This window comes from Sminthopsis crassicaudata, chromosome 4 (assembly GCF_048593235.1).
Source record: "Sminthopsis crassicaudata isolate SCR6 chromosome 4, ASM4859323v1, whole genome shotgun sequence".
Lineage (NCBI taxonomy): Eukaryota > Metazoa > Chordata > Mammalia > Dasyuromorphia > Dasyuridae > Sminthopsis > Sminthopsis crassicaudata.
Window position 1 is genome coordinate 407822904 of NC_133620.1, and position 22915 is coordinate 407845818.

General features: G+C 31.6%; 1 protein-coding gene across 4 annotated transcripts in view; it reads left to right on the forward strand.

The window, feature by feature from the left end:
- FNBP1L (formin binding protein 1 like) overlaps nucleotides 1-22915 on the forward strand; it is a 118281-nt gene that overhangs the window by 86188 nt on the left and 9178 nt on the right. For 2 of the 4 annotated variants that reach the window (XM_074262721.1, XM_074262722.1), the window contains exons 6-10: nucleotides 3799-3903; nucleotides 9238-9366; nucleotides 10002-10148; nucleotides 14065-14268; nucleotides 15634-15792. In XM_074262721.1, coding sequence (XP_074118822.1) covers nucleotides 3799-3903; nucleotides 9238-9366; nucleotides 10002-10148; nucleotides 14065-14268; nucleotides 15634-15792 — 744 coding nt within the window. The remainder of the gene's footprint in view (nucleotides 1-3798; nucleotides 3904-9237; nucleotides 9367-10001; nucleotides 10149-14064; nucleotides 14269-15633; nucleotides 15793-22915) is intronic. The other 2 variants (XM_074262723.1, XM_074262724.1) reach the window with 1 other exon arrangement.

The window sequence follows — 22915 nt, forward strand, 5'->3', positions numbered from 1 at the left end:
ATTCACTTATTTTCTTGAATATTTCCCAAATTCCCCCAAATTTCCCAAATTTCAATTTCATTTCAGTCGTATTCAGGAGTGTTGTGTGGTTGACACCTGAACTAGAGAAGCAGATTTTGAACCTAGATCTATTCTAATTGTATTTTACTTTTGTGTATAGTGCTTCTTCCTGCATATTTTTAGTCTTTTTAATTTCTTCAGACTTTACCCTATCTCTTCAGCATCAAGGTGCTGGTAAATTAATTTGAAAGAAAGTGCATGTCATATTTAGGAAGGGTAGTATCTGTATTTCATTTTGTATGTCTAGTTAATTAGAAAAATACTACAATATCATCTGATATTCTGATGTCAAATGTCATGAGTTAATCCCTAAGACATAAAGCAACTTGCATAGAAAATGATAAAAAAGAATGCCTTATATCATTCTTATATCACTGTCATTTAAAAAATAACTGAACATGCAATTCTGGTTGATAACTACTTTTATTCCTTATACTCATCTCCATCTTAATATCTTTTAGATTATACTTTGCTTAATCTAATCACCTTTGAAAAGTCTTTTATATTTAAAAAAAAAAGTCTTTTATAAACTGCTTCTCTCTCTCTCTCTCTCTCTCTCTCTCTCTCTCTCTCTCTCTCTCTCTCTCTTTCTCTCTTTTTAAGTTCATATAGTTAGTCATTGAACAGCTAAATTTTGAGATAGAAAAAAAGTTGAAAGCAGTCCTTGCCCTTAGGGAGCTTACACATCAGTGAGGAGGGTAACATCCAAAGAATTTGGTACAAACAAGCTACCTATAGAATAAATTGGAAATAATCAATAGAGAGAGGGCACTAGAATTTCAATGGTACATAAATTCCTAATATACATGTCACCTAATAATTCCTTTTGAGTAGTTTTAAAAGTGAAATAAAATGTTTTCTAGTTTGTGAGTGCTAAATAAAGCTCTCAGATTAGTAATCATTGTTATATACTTAAGTACCATTCACTAATAAATCTGAACTGAAGATCTTTGCTTTACGCGAATCATAGTTTTGTTTTACTTTTTAATACAATTAAATTTATAATTTAATTGTTTAATTTTTTAATTGAAGGAAATTTCTCATGTTAGTTTAATGAATCAGTTTATTCTGATGTACAAAAAGCTCTTTAAAACAAGCCAAGATAAATGTATTCTGATACCTACGCAAGCTATTCTAATATCTTTTGTTCTCTTTATTTTTATTTAGGCTTTCATGTTATTCTCACATAATATTCCATTGAAAACTTTTGCTAATTACAAATACTATTTTGTAGCCTATTTTTATAAGTTAGAGCATTGTTCTTTTGATTCTCCTTGAAGTTAGTTTTATTAACTTTATTTAGATTTTTTTTACCTTTCTTGAATGTATAAAGGAGACATCATAAGATACACATTGTTTTCAGTTGATTCAAGAAGTATTTTATGCACTGATAACCTCAGAGCCAAGAAGACCTTAGTTCAAGTATTGTCTCTGATATAAACTGACTTGTAATCCTGGTCAAGTCACATAGTCTCTGAGTTACAGAGAAAGCTCTGGCTTGCATTGGGAGGGGGAGTTTCCTTATCTGGCAAGTTCCTTATTCCAGTGAAATTAAAGGTCTAGTCTCTGTCTCTACTGTGCTAGAGGCAGTGTATTAAGGGGCTGGGGAAGTGTTTGTTATAAAGATATGTCTGTCTGCCTGCAAAGAGCTTACCTATTTAGTAGGAGACATAAATTATATGTAAGTACTACAGTACACATTGTTATTCTCTCAAATGCTTTGACTCCCCAGCTTTATAGTGATTCTTTTGATAAAGTTCTGGGGGTTTCAGTGAATCACTGTGCTTACTCGGTTTGAGTCAATATTATGATATTGGTTTCGGCTTCATTAAAAGAAACCTAGTATCCCCCCAAAAAAGAAAATGGTTTTTCCACTATTTTCTTGATATTTCATTTGGAATGTTGTATTTCATTCTGGGCACCACAGTTTAAGGACATTGATAATATGGAGCATGTCCAGATAAAGACAACTGTGATGATGAAGGTTCTTGATTCCTTGTCATGAAGATTGGAAGAAGGAATTGAGCATGAGCCCAGAGAAGGCAAGATTCAGAGAGGAGAGGAGAGAAAAACAATATTCCCAAGAATTTGAAGGATTGTCCCTACTGGGTTTGTAGCCTAAAGAAATCATAAAAAGAGAGAAAGGACCCATGTATATAAAAATGTTTGTAGTAGCTCTTTTTGTGGTGGCAAGGAACTGGAAATTGAGTCCATGCTCATCAATTGGAGAATGGTTGAATATGTTATGGTATATGAATGTATTAGAATATTAATGTTTTATAAGAAATGATAAGCAGATTGATTTCAGAAAGGCCTAGAAAGACTTAACATGAACTGGTGCTGAGTGAAGTGAACAGAGCCAGGAGAATTACTTTACGCAATAACAGCAAGATTGTATGATGATTAACTTTGATAGACTTGGCTCTTCTTAGCAATCCAAGACAATTCTAATAGTCTTGGGTTGGAAAATGCCATTCACATTCAGAGAAAGAATATGGAGATTGAATGTGAATCGAAGCATACTACTTTCACCTTTTCTGTTTGCTTTATTTCTGTCTCATTTTTCCTTTTGTTCTGATTTTCCTTGCATAACATGACTAATATGAAAATATGTTTAAAATGATTGTACATGTATAACCTGTATCAGGTTGCTTGCTTTCTTAAGGAGAGGGCAAAGGTGAGTAAGGGAGAAAAAAAATTTGGAACTCAAAATCTTATAAAAATGAATGCTGAAAACTATTTGCATATAATTTGAGAAATAAATATTATTGAGTGAAAAAAAATTTTTTAAAGAATTTGAAGGACTGTCACATGGAAGAAAAATTGAATTTGCTCTATTTGATCCCAAAGACAGAACCAGAAACAACAGGGGAAGTTGCAAAGTGACAAAATTTTAAAAATAGAACAACTTCTTCAAGGATCTCATATATGAGATATTTAATTGGAGGCTATATGACTTAATTTAGTATGGATTGCTTTCTTTCCAAGGTTTGGACTATATAGCTATTGAAGTCCTTTACCTCTCAGATTCTGTGATTCTGTGAATAGGTAGAAATCCTTAGAGAGAATCTATCCATTTTTCTTTGATCTTTTCTTTTTATTTCCCTACTGTTTACATCTATGCATCCCTAAAGCCAAAACGCGTCATTGTTTGGTAGAGAAGAAGCTATTCACTTTCCTTATCTTCATCAAAAATCTAGAATTGAATGTTCTGGTTTTGTTGTTAGGAAATATAGAGGTGCCGATATGTTTACTTAAGAACACCATTGCAAGAAAATATTGGCAGAAAAAAAATGTTCAAAAATGCTCATATCAACATTACTTGTGACAGAAATTTAAACAGCTGAAAACAAAATGCGTATCTAGTAACTATAGCAGGGGTTCTTAACTTGGTCAGTGAGTGTTTTAAAAAATAACTTGTATTTCATCATGCTTGATTCCCTTAGTAATGCTATACATTCTACTTTGTGCTTTTAGAAGCTTTATTCTGAGGAGTAGTCTGTAGGCTTTTATCAGATTGCCAAAAGGGATCTATTGACATGAAAAAAGTTACAGGCCCCTGCTGTGGTAGAAGCAAACAGCTGATCAGATACAAAGGTGGCCTTTACCTTTATCAGCTGCCTTTTGCAATGTCTAACATTTCAGACAGGTATACTGATTTTAACATACAAAATGATTGTTTAATAGGTGAATTAATTTGATTTCATGGCCAATGTCATGCTTTCCTATTATCTGCAGAGTAAAAAGAAGTTTGAGAGGGAATGCAGAGAGGCAGAAAAGGCTCAGCAGTGCTATGAAAGATTGGACAATGACACCAATGCAACCAAGGCAGATGTGGAAAAGGTAAGATGCCTAAAAATCACAAACAGGCTTCTCTACTGATTTGGGGATTAAAAGATCTGATTTGCATTTCTTTGGCTGGTATTTAAATAGTCTTTCCTTTCCTTTCTCCTTTCTCCTTTTCTTTCTCCTTTCCCCCTTCTCCCCCTTTCCCCTTTCTCCCCCTTTCCTCTTTCTCCCCCTTTCCTCTTTCTCCCCCTTTCCCCCTTTCCCCCTTTCCCCCTTTTCCCCCTTTTCCCCCTTTCCCCCTTCTTCCCCTTTCCCCCTTCTCCCTTCCGTCTTCCCCCTTCCGTCTTCCCCCTTTTCCTTCCCCTTTCCTTTTTTTTCTCAGTGAATATTGTGTATGTGTGTTTGCAAAGTCACCATAATTTGAGAAGTCAGTGACTATGTTATGTATTGTACACATACACATAAATTGTTGCTTTCAAAGAGCTTTTGTTTCAGGAAAAGTACGGTAGAAAACATGCCTAAATGTTTACCATTTTGTGCCAGGCCTTGTTCTGGGGGCCCTATGGTAAATATAAAAAAAAAAAAAAATTGCTTTCTTCACAAGAAAGCCCATATACCAAAACAAGCTAGATATGAAGTATCACATTATGGAAAAATCAGGGGAACAAGGAAGAAATCATCTTTTAAAACTACAGAATGAGTAAAAAATTAATTTTGAATATATAAAAATTTAAAAGACTGTATAAATTTCATACAACTAATATTAGAAGGGAAACATTTGCAACTTATTTCTCTGAAAAAGCCCTCATTGCCAAGATATATGGAACTAATTGAAATTTATGCTAATAAAATCCATTTCCCAGTTGATAAACGGTCAAAGAATATGAATAGGCAATCCTTAAAGGAAAACATCCAGCTGGCATTCATATGAAAAGTGTCCCAAATCACTGATAATTAGAGAAATTCAAATTAGAGCAAATCTGGGTTTCTGTCTCACACCTATCAGATCAACAAAGTTGACAAAAAAAGGAATAAGACAAGTGTTTGAAGAGTTGTGAGAAGAGAGGCACCTTGATAGTGGTGGCAGTGTAAATTGCCAGGCCATTCTGGAAAGCAGAAAAGTTCTTTAAAATGTATATGTTTTTTGACAAAGGATACCCACTACTATGTTAGAGAGATCCAAGAGATGGGGAAAAGGTTCTATGTATACAAAAATATTTATAGCAGTTCTCATTGTTGTGGCAAAGAACAGGAAGCTAAAGGGATGCCCATCAGTTGATGAATGATTGACCAAGTTACAATTTATGAAGGTGATGGAATACTATTGTTATATGAAATTAAGAAAGTGATGATTTCTGGGAAACCAGGGAAGATCTATATGGACTGATGGAGTATGAAGCTCACTTCATAAAACCAGAACAATTTATGCTATCATTTTAGTCGGTATTGTAAAAATCAGTGATTTTGAAAGATATAAGCACTGTGATCAATTCAGTGATCAATCATGATTATTCCTATGATTGATGTTGAAGAAAGCTGACCCTTTTATTACTGAGAGTTAACAGGACTAATATGCAGGATGAGACACATTTTTGTAAGTGACCAGTGTGACAGTTTGTTTTATTTGAGTGTGTTTATTTGTTGTAAAGGTTTTTTATTTCTTTTTTTTTCCTCATTGGGAAAGGAGAGATAGGGAAAAAAAAAAAAAAAAAGCTTGGTAATTGGGGGAAAAAAACAGGATGAAGGAAAAAAAAGAAAAATCACCTTGGCAGTAGAATGGAGGATGAATTGAAGAGAGAGAGACAGGGAGCCCAGGTAGAAAGATAGAGTGGTATCCAAAAGAGGGATGAGAACTTGCACTATGGTTATTGGCTATATGAGTGGAGATAAGGGATCTGATCCAAGAGATCTTATGGAAGCAGCATGTGGCCCTGTCTTATGTACTTGGGGTAAATGTGAATGAAATGTTGGGGTGATGTTGAAGTTGCCAGCCTGGAGGACTGAGAGGATGGCATGCTCTCAACAGTGGTAAGAAGTTCAGGAAGGGATTTTTGAGAGGAAAGAAAATAAGTTTTGTTTTGAATATGTTGAGTTTGAAATACCTACAGGCAGTTGCAGAGGTGTGACTACAGAGAAACTAGGATTTGATTTATATTGGAATCACTTACCCCTACAGTGATAATTATGTAATTGAGAGCTGATGAAATCACCAAATGAAAGATTATAGGATGAAAAGAGGTGGGGGAGGGGACTAGGATGAAACCTTGGGGAGATGCATTCTTGATGGATCTAAGTGAATAATTAGCAAAGGAGACAAGACTGAGGAGTAATTGAACAGGTTGGAAAAGTAGCATAGGATTGGGAAGGAAAAGGTGATTAATTGATAGTGTCAAAGGCTACAGAGGGGTCAAGAAGGATCAGGATTGGCAAAAGGTCATTTGATTTAGGAATCAAGAGATTATTGGTAACTTTGGGGACAGAAGGTTTGTTGAATGTCTTGGTCTGAAGCTAGATTGCAAAAGCCTAAAAGAGTGAGAGACTGGGAGGTAAAGATACTTAAGAGATTTCATTCTCAACAATAATAGAGAAGCATCAATAGAGAATGACAACTAACAAATATGATTGGATCAAGTAAAGGTTTTTAAAGATGGGGGAGAAAGGGAAATTTAGGTAAGATTAGAGTGAGAGTGGGCAGGATAGTAGGAACAGTCAAAAGTGCACATAGAGGGTTTTGCCTTTGTAAGAAGGAATTCAAAAAAGAAAAAGAAGGAACTGCTCTTCATTTGAAACTAGAATGACTGGGAATTTGTAAAGAAGATGTCTGAGTGATATGATAATGAATGAAGATAGTGGGAAAAGGTGGAAACCTTGTTGAATGTCAGTTTTTTTTTTGATGAAATTTGAGCTTAAGTTTGCATTTTAAATAACAATGAGAGGGATTCCTCTGAAACTTGAGGAGTGATGAAACACATTGACATAACATAGGATAGGGCATTGATTAGGGAGGATTATAATTTTTTTCTTGCTGAATTAAGGTTTGAGTTGAATTTAGAGAACATAAATTTGTTGTAATTTTAGTCATTGGAAGTTCATGATTTTCCCTCAGCTATATGGAGTAGTATATAAGTAGAAGGGAAGGATATGGATGATTAATAAGATTTTGGATTATGACAAAGTAGCAAGGGAATTCAAGGTGGAGAATTGAATGGTTCACTAAAAGTAAGGAAAGGAAGAGAATGTTGTTGGTGCAGTGGATGGAAAGAACTGAGGTGTGGAGAAAATTAAGTTCTTAATGAAACGAGTTGTTGGGCATAGAAAAAGAGGAATTGAGTTAGATAAGAGAGAAGTCTCAGCATTTAGGATTCCAGATCCCTAGGGTGGGCACTCATGTCTATGAAGTACCAATGAATGTGCCAAGTACTATGAGAGGCACTCAGAATTCAAAAGAAAAAAACGAACTAGTTTTTGCCCTTAAAGAGCTCACATTCTTTCAGAGGAGATTGCTATAAGATGATAGTCTAAATTATTTCTTATTTTCTTTTCCCTCTGCTTTGCATTCAGCTATGGTGGCAGAAGTCAGGATGAATGACTGAGGAAAAAAATAGCAAAGGCAAAAGGGTGGCAAAATAGAAGGAAGAATTATAAGAAGGAACATTTATGCCTAATGGGAAAAAAATACTTTTTTGGATAAGATTTGTCTCACTGACTGAATTTGTTAATTCCTCTTTTCATGGATGGATATAATCTAGATTTTGAGTGGGATGGGTTAGAATCGAGAATGGAATGTAAACGTTTTATTTCTCTTTCTGGCTGGTGCACTGGTATTACTGATTTCTAGAGTTGTATTGAGTTTTTCTTGCTGAAACTTGTATTAGTTATAAATGATGTTGGAGGTTGGGAATGAAGATTAGTTCAAGAGTGTGCACACATTTAGGAATTTGAACTCAAGGATTAGGTCTGCCATTTAAAAAGAATAACAAGTATAAGCTTGGTATTTGTTTAAAAAAAAATTAGGCTAAGAGAAAAATATATTCCTCCAGTCCATATGATACTCTTTTCTGTTGCCTCAAGAAATTTATATTAGATGGAAAATTAGTAGCAGAATCACAATATAGTTCAGAATGTAGCTAATGTAGCTAGGAAATGAGTTCATAATATAGCTAGGAAATTCCATGCATTTCTTGGTTCTTTGACATAATTTGAATTTATATTTATCTTTAGCTAATTATTAGCCTTTTTGTTATCTAGACAGAAATTCTGTTTGCCAGAAATATTTGGGTAAACAGACCAATAAATTACATGAGGAGCAAAATTTGGAAAAATTCAAATCGTATTGAGGATATCTCAGTCCTTAAAGTAGTGGATACAACTAGTAGGTTTCATTCTGTAATGGCCCTACCTCATCTCACCTTTTTCTTAATCTTGGTGCCTCCCCACCCCCAGCCCCTTTTGATTGTCTCTGTGGCACAGTTCTTTCCGGCTTTGCTCTTGAGTTCCCCATTATACTAGTTATTTTTCCTCTCAGAGCCTATCTGGCACTACTCAGTTCCATCTCCCTGCTCAGGAACAAAAGAGATCCCAAGTTTCCTTCCAGTTGACTAAAGGAATGCTTGTCTCTCTGAACTACAAATCTCACGGTGCCAGTGATTCGAATTCTACTATAGAAAGAATAGCACGTAGTCAAAGCTGTCAAGAAATGTTTGATGTATTAATGAAGCAAAATTAGTTCTTTTTAAAAGTTCAGTGTAAATAATATTAGAGGATCACAAACTTTTTAGAGTCCGGAGAGACCTTATAGATCCTTTAGTCTTAATTTTAATGACTTAATTTTAAAGGTATAGAAAAGTGAGGCTCAGAGGTCCTGAAGTGGTAGACCCAAGATCACTTTTATAAGAGAAGAGCCAGTAGTTGAATCAAGGCCCTTGAACTCTGGATTGAAACTATAACAGAAAAGTTAAGAATTTTTCTAGAATGAACCTAGAATTTAATCTTTAATAACATTAATAATGATGATGATCTCATGATTGGCATTTAGCAGTTTAAATTGTTGTGATGATAAAAATGAGCAGGATGTTTTTATCTTAAGGTACTATAAAATTTAAGACATTTGAGATTGCTATTTGTTCTTATAAGTTGGGCTAACACTTAAAGCTAATTGCTTAGTTATCAGATCAATTTAGTACAATTTAGATCCAGTAATCTAATGTCTAAAAAAAAAAAAAAAAAATTACCATTGTCTTCCTAATATTCAATATAAGCATATACACTCATAAAATTTAGTCTTGGTTCATAAAAATGTGAGAACTCAAGAATGATTTAACCCTGCTTTTTTCTTTTTTTTTTTTTTTTTAATTTTATAATAACTTAATCTCACTTATTTCTTTGTAGGCTAAACAACAGCTGAATCTTCGGACACACATGGCTGATGAAAATAAAAATGAATATGCTGCACAGCTTCAGAACTTTAATGGAGAACAGCACAAACATTTTTATATAGTCATTCCTCAGATTTATAAGGTAAGTTTTGAGAATGAAATTAATCCTTTTTTGTGTGTGTGAAAGGTCTTATAATTTTACATTTTGTCTCTCAAATCCAGGACACTGGAATGTTTCTAGATCAGCTGTTAATCAAAATTACCAGTAAGCTAAATCTGCATGATTATATATTTCAAAACTAATTTTTTAGATAGCAGATTCCTAAGAATTAAGACAATAGCCCACAAAAATGAATGATAAACATTTTAAAAATAAATGTTAGTTATCATTCTTTGTCATTAAGTGCTTTGTTAAGCAATTGGGAATCTGTTGCAATGGGGTGGCTTGAGTAATTCAGCATATAGAATGTTGAACCTGAAAGTCAGTAAAACCTGATTTCAAATTTGACTTCAGATACATCATATGACCTCTGTATGCCTCAGTTTCATTATCTATAAAATGTGGCTAATAGTAGCTCCTAACTCTCAAGGTTGTTGTGAGGATAAAGTGAGACAATAATATTTGTGAAGTGGTTTGCAAATCTTAAACTGCTCTGTAAGTTTTATTTGCTCATCATCATCACCACCGCCATCATCACATCTAGTAGTATTGAAACTTTTGATCATCATGCCACATTCATTGGTATATTTTCCTCTTCATAATTTCTTGATTGATAGCATCTTCAGGAAATGGATGAACGAAGAACCATCAAACTCAGTGAATGTTATAAAGGATTTGCAGACTCAGAACGTAAAGTTGTTCCAATAATCTCAAAGTGCTTGGAAGGAATGATTCATGCTGCAAAGTCAGTCGATGAAAGAAGGGTAAGTACTTTTAAATGCATTCTACTTGGATGCATATGAAAAAAAATTTAAAGTTTATGCTTTAGTGTGTGTTTCAAGAAGAGTACTACTTTGAATTATAAGCATATACTTTAAATTTGGCTTGATTTCAAATTATTTACTACAAAGTTGTCACATTTCATTTTTCACTATTCTTATAATGCATGATATAAAGTTGAAACATTATTTTTAACCCTTTCTTTTATAAAAAAGATTCTTTTTTATAAATTTATAAAGAAATTATGAAATTTCTTTAGAATTTAGGTTGCTGGGTACAAGACTGCTGCCATAACTGTAATCTTCATTCTAGGAGGGCACACAGTTGCTCTCTTCAGGTCTTTGAAAGATGTTCTTACATGGCTCCAGAGGCCACACCAAAAGGATTTCAAAAGGGTAGATTTAAGTTTGAGGTAAAGAAAAAATTAACAAATAGAGCATCTATTCAAAAGACAAACAGATGTTTTTACATGATAATAGATATTCCTTCAGTGAAGATCTTCAGTCAAAGGTGGATAAGTATTTGTTGATGATATTGTGGAAGGAAAACTTAGTCCTGTACAGATTAAACTAGGTTTCCCTTTCAGTTCTGAGATTTTAGGGATCCTTTACTAAAGTGGGTCCTTTACTTTTAAGTTTCATTCTGCCTCAAAACTTGTTACAAAGAGTACTAAAATATTGAGTGGTTCCTTCAAATCACAATTCTTTAAATTATATGAAAGGATTAAAATTGAAATTAAGTAAACTGAAGTTTATTAATTAATTAAGTAAACTGTCTTCCATATGTGATTGCTAAGAAGGCTAAAATGTTTAGGTAAAATAGTCTTTTATTCCATGGAGTTTACCAAACAATTGGGATACAGGAAATATATAAATAACTAGAATGCAAAAATAATACATGATAAATGAATAAAAGATGTTGACTAGAGATATAGTACTGTTGACTTCAGTCTGATTCTCTTTTGATGTGAAGAGGGCAATTTCAAAATCAAAATAAAACAAACTAATTTGTTTCATTGAAGTTTTTTTTTATTGGTTTGAGGAATGTAAGAGTAATTTGAAAATGTAAATGTTTCTGTCTTTCCTTGATTAAATTTGGAACAAAACTGTGAATTAAGGCCCAAAATTTGAATTTATCTAAATTAAAATTCTGGCACACATATGAAAAGATGCTCCAAGTCATTATTAAGCAGAGAAATGCAAATTAAGACAACCATGAGATACCACTACACACCTGTCAGATTGGCTAGAATGACAAGGAAAGATAATGTGCAGTGTTGGAGGGGATGTGGGAAAACAGGGACACTGATACATTGTTGGTGGAATTGTGAATGCATCCAGCCATTCTGGAGAGCAATTTGGAACAGCAGTGCTACTACTGGGCTTATATCCCAAAGAAATCTTAAAGAAGGGAAAGGGACCTGTATGTGCAAGAATGTTTGCGGCAGCCCTTTTTGTAGTGGCTAGAAACTGGAAAATGAGTGGATGCCCATCAATTGGAGAATGAATGGCTGAATAAATTGTGGTATATGAATATTATGGAATATTATTATTCTGTAAGAAATGACCAACAAGATGATTTCAGAAAGGCCTGGAGAGACTTACATGAACAGGACCAAGAGATCATTATACTACAACAACAATACTATATGATAATCAGGTCTGATGGATGAGGCCCTCTCCGACAATGAGATGAACCAAATCAGTTCCAATAGAGCAGTAATGAACTGAATCAGCTATACACCCAGTGAAAAAACTCTGGGAGATGATTATGGACAACTACATAGAATTCCCAATCCCTCTATTTTTGTTCATTTGCATTTTTTATTTCTTTCACAGGCTAATTGTACAGTTTCAAAGTCGGATTCTTTTTGTACAGCAAAATAACTGTTTGGACATGTATACATATATTATTTAACTTATACTTTAACATATTTAAAATGTATTGGTCAACCTGCCATCTGGGGTGAAGGAGGGGAAAAATTGGAACAAAAGGTTTGGCAACTGTCAGTGCTGTAAAATTACCCATGCATATATCTGGTAAATAAAAAGTTATTTAAAAAAAAAAAAAAAACAACCCTCTGGCACAGTTTGACCACACTTTCCTGCCCCATTGGCTAAGAGAAGATAGCTTTAATTTCTTTCATCCCCAACCTAACTATATGAGTATAATGGGTATAGTTAAAAAAAAGTTTGACTGAAAGCTCTTTTCATAGATTGTTGATGGACCATTTAACTTTTAGGTTTTTTGGATGGTTTTTGAATAATAAATTGTTAGATTCTCCTGATTGACATTTATTGTGCTGTGTCCATTTTTACCTGTGTTAAAGGCAGTAGTGTCAAAATTAAATAGAAGTGGGTCTGTGAGTTTTTATCTTTTTTTTTTTTTTTTTTTTACTGTATTTTTATTCATCTTGTAAAACGTTTCTCAATTGCATTTTAATCTGGTTCAGACTGCACTTGGAAAACTGGTTCGATACTTCTGTCACTGATATTACTGATGTTACTAATATTGCTATATTAATTTTTTGCAGCTCATTTATTAGCCTTTAATTCACACTGATTGAAGATATACATATAAAACTTATGTTTTGTAAGAGGGAATGGTTGATTTAATATCTGTTAGGAACCTTTTGCATCATAAATCTAAGCAAACATTAGTTTTTTTAATAGTATTTTATTTTTACAAATACATATAAAGATAGTTTTCAACATAGATTTTTGTAAAGCTTTCTGTTCCAAATTTTTCTCCCTCCCCCCTTACTTCTCCCCTTCCCAAAATAGCAAGCAATCTGATGTAGGTTTAAATATGTGCATTTTCCCATATTTGTCATGTTGAATAAGGAAAATCAGATCTAAAGGGAAAAAACCTTGAGAGGAAAAAAAAGCAAATAACAAAAAGGTGAAACTACTATGATTCGATCCACATTCAGTCTTCATAGTTCTCTCTCTGGATGTGATGGCATTTTCCACCCCAAGTCTATTGGAATTAGCTTGAATGACTGCATTGTTGAAAAAGAGCGAAGTCTGTTATGGCTGATCTTCACATAGTCTTACTGTACCTGTGTATATATTCTCTTGGTTCTGCTCATGTCACTCAGCATCAGTTTACGTAAATCTTTCCAGGCTTTTCTGAAGTCAGCCTGTTCATCATTTCTTATAGAATAGTAACTATTATATTCATATACCATAACTTATTTAGCCATTCCCCAACTGATGGGCTTCCATTTAATTTCCAGTTTCTTGCCATTCACATTTAGAGTTTGAACAGCCAAATTAAAGTTTAAAGACTTAAAAGATGGTGATTCCTAGCACCTTTGGCTCTTTTTTCTTTCTGAAGTCTATTGTGTTTTTATTCATTTCATATAATGTTTTCTTTATAGTCCTATTTGTTTTATTTTATGCATTTTGAGAAAGGATCATAGGTTTCACCAAACTATCAAGGGGGATAAAAAGTTAAGAATTTTACTGTTTACAGCTTATTTTTCTCTTCTCTGATTCTCATGTGAATCCATTTCTCTCCCTATAACATCTAGTTGGATTTTGATTGGTTTTTATTTTAACTGTTGAAACTCTGAGGATTAGTATTACAAGTAAAATGAAAATTTGGATTTTAAAACTAAATTATTTGTATAAAGCTGTCAGGAGTTAACCATAAAAGAAAGGCTTTTTCTGTTGGTATTTGATATATTCTTGTGTTGATATTTTTGAGTGATACTCTTAGTAAAGAGGAAGAAACTTTGTAGCTAAATTTTTAAAAATAATTTATGTAATTTAAAAATATGAAATCCCATATACCATTTGTTAGTATTGTTTCCCTTAGTTAACTTTCTGAAGGAAATCATTAACATATGTAGAAACAAATGTAATGGTTTTAAAATTCCAAATTTCTTGTGCCCAGGACTCACAAATGGTGGTTGACTCTTTCAAGTCTGGATTTGAACCTCCTGGAGACTTTCCTTTTGAAGATTATAGTCAGAATATTTACAGGACCGTTTCTGATGGCACTATCAGTGCCTCTAAGCAGGAAAGTGGGAAGATTGATGCCAAAACAACTGTAGGAAAGGCCAAGGGCAAGTTGTGGCTTTTTGGAAAGAAACCAAAGGTAAGATTTATAGGTTTATTAAACTAATTTTTTAAAACTAGTATTTCAGATAATTTCACAGATTAACTAGAAAAGTTACAGTTAGCATGGATATTCAATGGTTAGTTAAATGGGGATGTGTTTTAAAACTTAGTAACTAAATATTAATAGTTAAATAATTCTAGATTAAATATGAGTTTAATAGAGTGTAGATCTTTTTCTAAGCATGATGCAAAATGATCGGATTTTTGGCCATAATCCTAGAATTTATAACATTGTTAATGAAAATTACTAACGTCTTATTAATGTTTGAATTGAAATTTTATATGCAAAATATCCTCAGGATCCAACTAAAAGATAACTAGCACTGCTATTGTAAATCAACATGAATAATTAATCACTTATGAAAGTTGATTTTATTCCTATTCAATTTCATAAATAGTTTAAATATTCTTAAGAAAATTTTAATGGGCAGTATTCAAGATTCTTAGTTGAAGTTTAAAGTCATTACTTTAATGAGAAAATTCCATTCCATGCTTAGACTTGATCTTTTGATTTGTTTATTTAGGTAGACAAATCCATTTCTGAAAACAAATAGACTTACTTGTTTCTTATTTGTAGTTAAGTTACTATACTGGTTTTATCAGTAAAGAAAAATAGGCAACTTAATGTTCTTGTATTTGTTAAATGTAATTTTTTTTTTATTATTCTAAAGCATTTTCTAATCTTGGTGTAGGTACAAATAAGAATTAAAAAATAATATGAAGTTAATTTATTACTAAGTAAAGCTGTAGTCAGTGATGAACTGCTAATGAATATATTGTCTGAGAGAAGATAATGGCAAATAGGACCAGATTGTTGGAAAGCCATAAGCATTCATAAAATAAACTTTCTTACCCATTCTGGTTAACCTTGAGTCACAATTTAAACTTTCTTCTGTGTCTTATAACCTATCCTGATTGTTGTAGCTACAGCAGCAATCATAAGGTACTCTTGGGTGTGATAAATATACTTTATGAATACAGTAAAGTGCCTCATTATTGAGGAATCCAGAGAAATCCATATATGTGCAGGAATTTGATAATTATTCAAATCCACTATTTCTCTTGAGGCTTGTTTTTAGTTTGTGCTATTTAAGTTTTATTTAGTGTATATATCTTGTAAAAAATGAGTGGGATGATATATTTTAAAAGTATTTTTTAACCTAATGCAGTTATGGAATCTTCAAAAAGTGTTACCTGAGCTTTTTGTAGTATGTGGTAGGCTACATTTCTGTGAGGTTTATATGTGGGGAAAAGCATATTGCCAAAGATAGCATTTTCATTTAAAAAGAACAAACACTATGCACATTTGGCTTATTGATTCCTTTCTTTATTTCCATGTTAGCCACAGTCCCCACCCCTTACCCCTACTAGTTTATTCACATCCAGTACTCCTAATGGGTCCCAGTTTCTCACATTCTCCATTGAACCTGTGCATTATTGTATGAGTGAAATAAAAACAGGGAAGCCCAGAATTCCTTCTTTCAGAAGCCTCAAAAGAGGGGTAAGTTTAATAATGGGTTAAAATGCATGATGGCCTATTGTGTGTGTGGTGTGGCTTTTAATACTCTCCACCCTCATTATAAGGCTTTTTCTGAGAAGGCAGTTATAAAATGCCACTATAATAAGAATAGCTACCCTCAAGTTAAAAGAAAGAAATCTCCTCTTTATAACATTTGAAATGCTTGATTCTAAAGGATGGTGTTATAAAGAGGGTGGTGGGTGCAATCATATATTTAAGCTATTTTTCTGTTTACATGAAATCATTTGTGTCCACCACTGTCTTGTACTGTATTCTACATTCCTTACAGTAATTTATTATTAAACTTGGTCTTCTAATAATTAGTTATGCTGACTTCATCTGCCAGTTTTCTAAAGTATCATTTTGGTAATAATTTAAATATTTATCACCATTTAAACTATTGTACACTTACACAATTGAAAAAAATTCAGGTACTTAATTTAACTTTTAAATGAAAGTGATCAATAAATTATGTTTAAATTGAATTGGATTTCTTGAGGACTTTTTAAAAAGTAAAATGCTTTCCATCAAAACTTTTAAGTGCCATTTTTTAAAAAGGCATTTACATAATACTAATTTTTTATAATATCATCTATAAATAGAATGTTTTAGGAGACAATAAAACACAAAAGTAATATGGTTTCCTAGCAACATATACTACAGTAGCTTTAAATAAATAAACTGACATTATTATCCCATTATATCAGTGAAGCATAGTTTGGTTTATTTTTATATAGGGACCTATTTGCATTTTTCTATACAGTTTTAGATATATTTGTAATATGTAGTTTGGCCATTTTAAATTTGTTATGAAAAGTGAAATCATTTATTTATGTGTCATATTTTGATGACATGTAGAGGAGAAAGAAATTAAATTCCAACAAATGTCATATGAAATGTATTTGATAACTGAAATCAATCTTGACATTTACATTTCATTTTTAAACTTTAAAATCCCTGCCTAACATCAGTGCATTAGTTGTTCACACATAACTCGATTTATTAACACAACATAGTATTTTCTCATATGCAGCAAACAAGTGATTTTTAGCAATACAGTAATTATTTCACTGTTGATTATGCATTTCAGTTTCTTCATAGTCTGTCCGTATTATAAACTTTGTTGTGACTACCATAGCTAATACTGCAAAAAATAAATTAAGGGAGGGAGGAAGGAAGGAGGAAAGGAAGGATAAAAAGATAGATTATTCCAGAAAGAAGGAAGATTATTCCTTTAAATAACCTGCAAGAATGACTATAACTTTGAGCCCTAGTGACATGTAAAATGTTATAATTTTTTAAAATCATCAACATTATGTTTTAGATGGGTTGCAGTGACTGAATAATGAATGTAAAATTAGCCAAATGTTTCAGTGTCAATCAAATGGTAATTAATGCTTTGTATTAAGTTACTTGAGTTAAAAAAAAATCATGGTATTAAGTACCATATTTTTAATAATATTTTACTTTTGGGGTCTAAATTTTTACAATACTGAGCATTCTAGGCCTTTATTAGGATATTCTGTTCAGTTTAGAGAGCTAGAGCCATGGTTTGATGTGAACAATTTTGTAGGACATTCAGATATATGAAGAAAGAGGATTAAGAATTTGAAATTGTCTATGCTTGGGTAGCCTGAGGGCATGACCTATTTACCTTTATTATTTTTTTTAATAGGAACAAAATTTTATAATTATAAATTTTGGAATTCCATTTGCTTGCCTAATAATTCATTTTTATTTGCAAATATCTTACTAATTTAATGGAGAATAATCTGCCTCTTTAGAAAATCATGTTGTTCTCTGTCCAAATTCCTTTCTATTGGAAGTCATCTTGGAGTCAAACATTTGACTTGGGTTTCCTATTTTTTTTTCTTTCAACTATTAAATTTGTGATTTCATCTGAGAGAGGGGAAGCTCTTGAAATTATAGTTTATCAACAGCAGATTAAAATCTGATTATATTTTAGTAGATGGAGTTATATAAAGCACCTGACCTATTAATTAGGGTTTCATTCTATGGCTTTCTGACTTCAAGCCAAACTGCCTCATAAAATTATGCACAATATCAGATTGTGACACTTACTATATTACTTTTAGTATCAAGAGATTAGTTTTTGGAAATTGTGTTTTTTTCTATTTTTAAATCAAGTAGACCAAGAGATAATTTTACCTTATTTAGTCTTATTAATTCAATTATACAAGTATTCAAATTAAGAAAATCCAAACTAATCCTGAACCATGCCCTTCTAAAATATTTTTAAACTTGTCTAAATTGCTATCACAAAATATATATATATATGTATATATATACATACATATATATATATATATACATATATATATATATATATTTAATTGACATTTACTTAACACATACTACATTTAAGAAGTCATACCAATATTTTGATTTTGACGAATGGCACTGAGGTACCTTTTTATATGAGAGTATTGAGATTTACCCCAAATATTCTGTCTGATTTTGTCAGTTATAAAGCTACTTAGTTATTTGATGTTCAAGAAGTGTTACCTTTGTTCGTATTGAACCAGTGTTTGATGAATAAATTGGTGTACATATTTTGTGTAGTTTTTATAGACACTACAAGAGGTTTCTCAAATTTTGTCTTGTAGGTTTTTTTTTTTTTTTTTAATTTGGTCTTGGGTAGAAAAGCTTGTTGATGATCCTCTTCTATTTCCCTGGTTTCTTTTTTAAAATTCAGTGAGTGATCAGAATAGCAAATGGAAAGTAGAAACATGATAGTTTTGTATTAAATACTATTTTGTTTGTAAAACATTTCTATTTCTCAAAATCAATGGCTCTGATTTAATGCGGCTGTATTTGCTACATCAAGTTTAGTGAAACATAAGCTCTTTAATATGTAGTAACTTTCTGTTATCATAAATTTTCTTATAAGGGATAGCATGATAGCCATCACAGATAATGTGCAGAAGTTATTCATTTATTCATTTTGCAGCCATTTCTAAATGTCAACTCTCTGTGAAGAACCATGATTTAATTTAAAAAGAAATCTTTGCCCAAAATGATCATACAAGATAATTAAATCAGATATAGTGCATGTTTTACTTTCTTCTATATGTAATTTTCTAGAAGCATTTTTAAAAGACCATGACAATTGTGAAATACGTTATTTTACCCATGCTTCACGCATCCCCACGAATTATTACCAGCAATGTCATAACAAATGTAAAACACTGATTTATTCACTCCTGTCTCTAGCAACCTAAAAAAAATATTCTAAACATTTTGTCTAGATTTATTTGAAAGGACCATAATTGCAAATGTTGTTTTCTGTTATAATCATAAAACATTTATACATTTGATCAATTCATCATAAATGGGTAGATATTTTTGTCAGATACTTGTTAAAATTCATCCATAGGTTAGCATTTCAATTTTTTTCCTTCTAAATTTAAAATTTAGAAAATCGAATCAATGAAAAGTAAAATTTTCTTTATATGAAAATTTGAATATGTAAAGACCGCAAACGTATATGAAGATAATTTTACTTTGTAAAAAATCTGTTTAACGTGTGACAAGAATCTCAGGATTCTTGTAGTACATAGAAGAGCAGTGTCAGCCTACTTCTAATTAATCTATTGGTGTATAATATAAAAATATATACACTATTTAGACATTCTAAATGAAACAAATTTGAGATGTTTCAGACTTATTTGTGATTTTTCACAGTGATGGATGTTCTACTTATAGAAACAAAACAAAGTCAGATTGTGCCATTTTGTCTTTTTTGAAGTAATTTTCATTTTCTAAAATGGGAAGATTATGTTTAACTTTATCAGTGTTGTGAATAAAATATTTTCTTTAAAAAAAAAAAAAAAACCTTGAAAATACCTTTGCAAGAAAAAGCAAAAGGCAAATGTTGAATATCACATCATTTATACATTGCCTGTATTTTTCCTCCATATTTGTTATATCTTAAAATCAAAATTTAATCTCATGAACTTTGTAAGTTCAAATTCATTCTTGCTGCCTTTGATAAGCTTTGTAAAAATCAATTTGGTGAGGGGCAGCTAGGTGGCTCAGTGGATAGCAACACGAACCATGAAGACAGGAGGACCTGAGTTCAAATTTCGCTTCAGACATTTACTGTGTCCTAGCTGTGTGACCCTGGGCAAGTCATTTAACCCCAGTTACCTTAGCAAAAAAATTTTTTAAAATTTAATTTGATGGGCATATTTATGATCTTTATTAATTATACTAGTATATCTGCATATTTTCAAATATGTGTATCATTCTTGATTCATATAAAGGAATTCTTTGCAGAAAATGAGTAATTGCTACTAGACTAATTTGAACATAACTTTAATCTTGAATTTTAATTAGTTAAAAATCATAAAATATCTGCCCATTATCATTGTGTGTATGCTTTTATTGTCAGTGACTGATTTTCAAAAAAATGTGCTTAAAATTGTTTTTCTGGCAAATTTGTTCAGATCATAAAACAATTTGTAATTTACTTTTAATTTTGTGGAATTACACATCTCTATTACATCTTATGTTATGGTTGCATGTGAATAATTTGCCATTTCTTTCTATTTTCAATTGAACTGTTCAGTGGTCGGTGAAGATGGTAAGCCTTATGTGCTGATATATATGTATATATATATATATATTGTATTACTGTTAAGTAATCTCTTAAAGTCATTTATATTTGGATAATTCAAAACTATTTGTAAATTATATCCCACGTTGCCAATTTGTATTTGTTTTTCATTTTAATTTTTATGATTTAATCCACATTCCATGTAACCTGTTATCTCTCATTTAATAGTCAATGCTAGAGTAAGAATAGAAGACTAACTCTGTTTGATTTAATTGGTTACTTAATTATTTTCATTTAATAGTTTTTCTGAATCACTAAGCATTCACATTTGATTTGAAATTCATACATTTCAAGAATCAGGTTTTCTAAGAAAAAATGATTTCTACCTAACTAATTTTGTTTTGGCAAATTTGTTTTAGTTCTTTATTATTTGAATGGAATAGAGTCTAGAATTGTTTATATTTCATGTCAGGACATTTTCCTATAGTTGAATATGGAAATCGACTCAAAATAAAATAATAGAGCTATACTTTGAATGTGATTTAGAAATCTTTTGGAAGCCAAACAGTTTCAGTATGTTTAGGAATAAACCATACTTTCAGACTTGATTTGGTTCTTTTAAAACCTCCCCAGATCAAGGGAGATGATTAATGTTTCAAGTGATTTTTCTTACTTTGCTTGCAACAAAGCTATAATTGGAGTTAATGGTAATGGTCAGTGAAATTCTCTCCTAAAGTGTGGATTTTGAAATAAAATTTGCTAGGGAGTAAGTGAAAATGTGAATAACATACATTTAAGAAAATGAAATGTTGTAAGAAAAATAACATTAACTTCTCTAGTTTAAAAATTATATAAGATATTGAAAACCTTTACCATCACCATAGTTTTTCAAAACCTGAACCTAAAATAAATACAACTGACATTGACAATTAAGTGGTAGAGTTAAAAAGGAAACTCATATAAGGGATCCTGCATTCATTTTCTTTAGTCAGAGCTTTGAGTAGTTAAGTTCTTTTATCACCATTTCTTGTTTTTTTTATATATATATATAATAACATATGAAGTTTATCAATATAGGTTGAGTATTTGGCTGAGGTCTTTTATGTTAACTCCCTAGGAAGGTACACTGAGGCCACTGAGAAAATGTCTGAATGCTTTTTTGGAATCATTTGATTTTATATTAATTTGGAAATTAAAATGGGTTTAAGCTCATCATCAAAGTCTGTTTTCGTTTTGCAGAGACAGATGCAATAGAGTATATGTTAGATACACCCATTACACATTGGGTTACTTAATACATATATAATTGAGACATATACATGATGTCCAAATGTGCATGCATTTTCCAAATAGTGTTTACAAAACTAGTGCTGTACAATTGTTCAAGTCAAGTATCATTGCCAAATTTCCTTTCCCCTTGATTTGCCTTTCTCTTTCTTATGCTTAAAACACATCTTAAACATCTTTCTTACTAAAGAGCTTTGGGTTAAAATTCTGTTGGTTGGGCAAATTAGCTGTTTTATTTGTTCATAAGATAAAATCATGAATATTTTGTTAAGGGCCAACTTAGTAAAGAACATTGCTGGGAAAAATAAAAAAAAATTATATAATACAAGATTCCTACTCTCATTTATTATTTTTATTTCTCAAAGGAGTATTGACTATAGCAGGAAGTGGATTTAGTTTTTACTTAAGAGACAGTTCAATTTTTAATGTAGCTATTATCAGATCTTGTTTGATTATAAAAAATAGGTAGATCTGCCTATTTACAAACTATACAGATATTAAAATATATCACACATTGGACAATTTGAATTTTTAATGCAAGGTAAGTTATTCTCTGGGCAGCTAGATGGTGCAGTGGATAGAGCACTGGGGCTGGAGTCAGGAAGACTGATTTTCATGAGTTCAAACCTGACCTCAGAGACACCAGCTGTGTGACCTTGCGCAAATCACTTAATCCTATTTGCCTCATTTGTAAGATAAGGTGGAGAAGGAAATGGCAAACCATTACTTTATCTTTGTCAAGGAAACCCAAATTCAGGAAGAGTTGGACACAACTGAGCGCATTTGAACAAGTGATTCACTGCATCAATATTCATTCTATTCTTATTTTTAATTTAATATTTTTACTTAAGTATTTGGGTTTAACATGGAAATGTGATTAAACTATAAACAAATCTTTTTGTAGATTTCTTCTGCTATTTCTATTTCTTTGATGATGATGTGATAAACTTTAATCATTTTAAAGCTATTCAGTCTTGAAGTTACCTTGTATAGACTAAAAGCTTATGAGTTTCCTTCATCTGCTGCTTTCCTAGTCTAAGATGAAAAGAATGGCCAAAGTCAATTTTTTTCCTCAATATTTGTATTCTTAGTAAGCTTAAATATTTAAAACTAAGTCTCTGCTTTGTTGTGTTTTAAATTAATTTGGTCCAAATCTCGTCTTGCAAATTTTTGTCCTGTTTTTAATTTTTTTTTATTATTATTATTTAGTAGTAGTAGTATTGATGTGAGTTTTAAAAT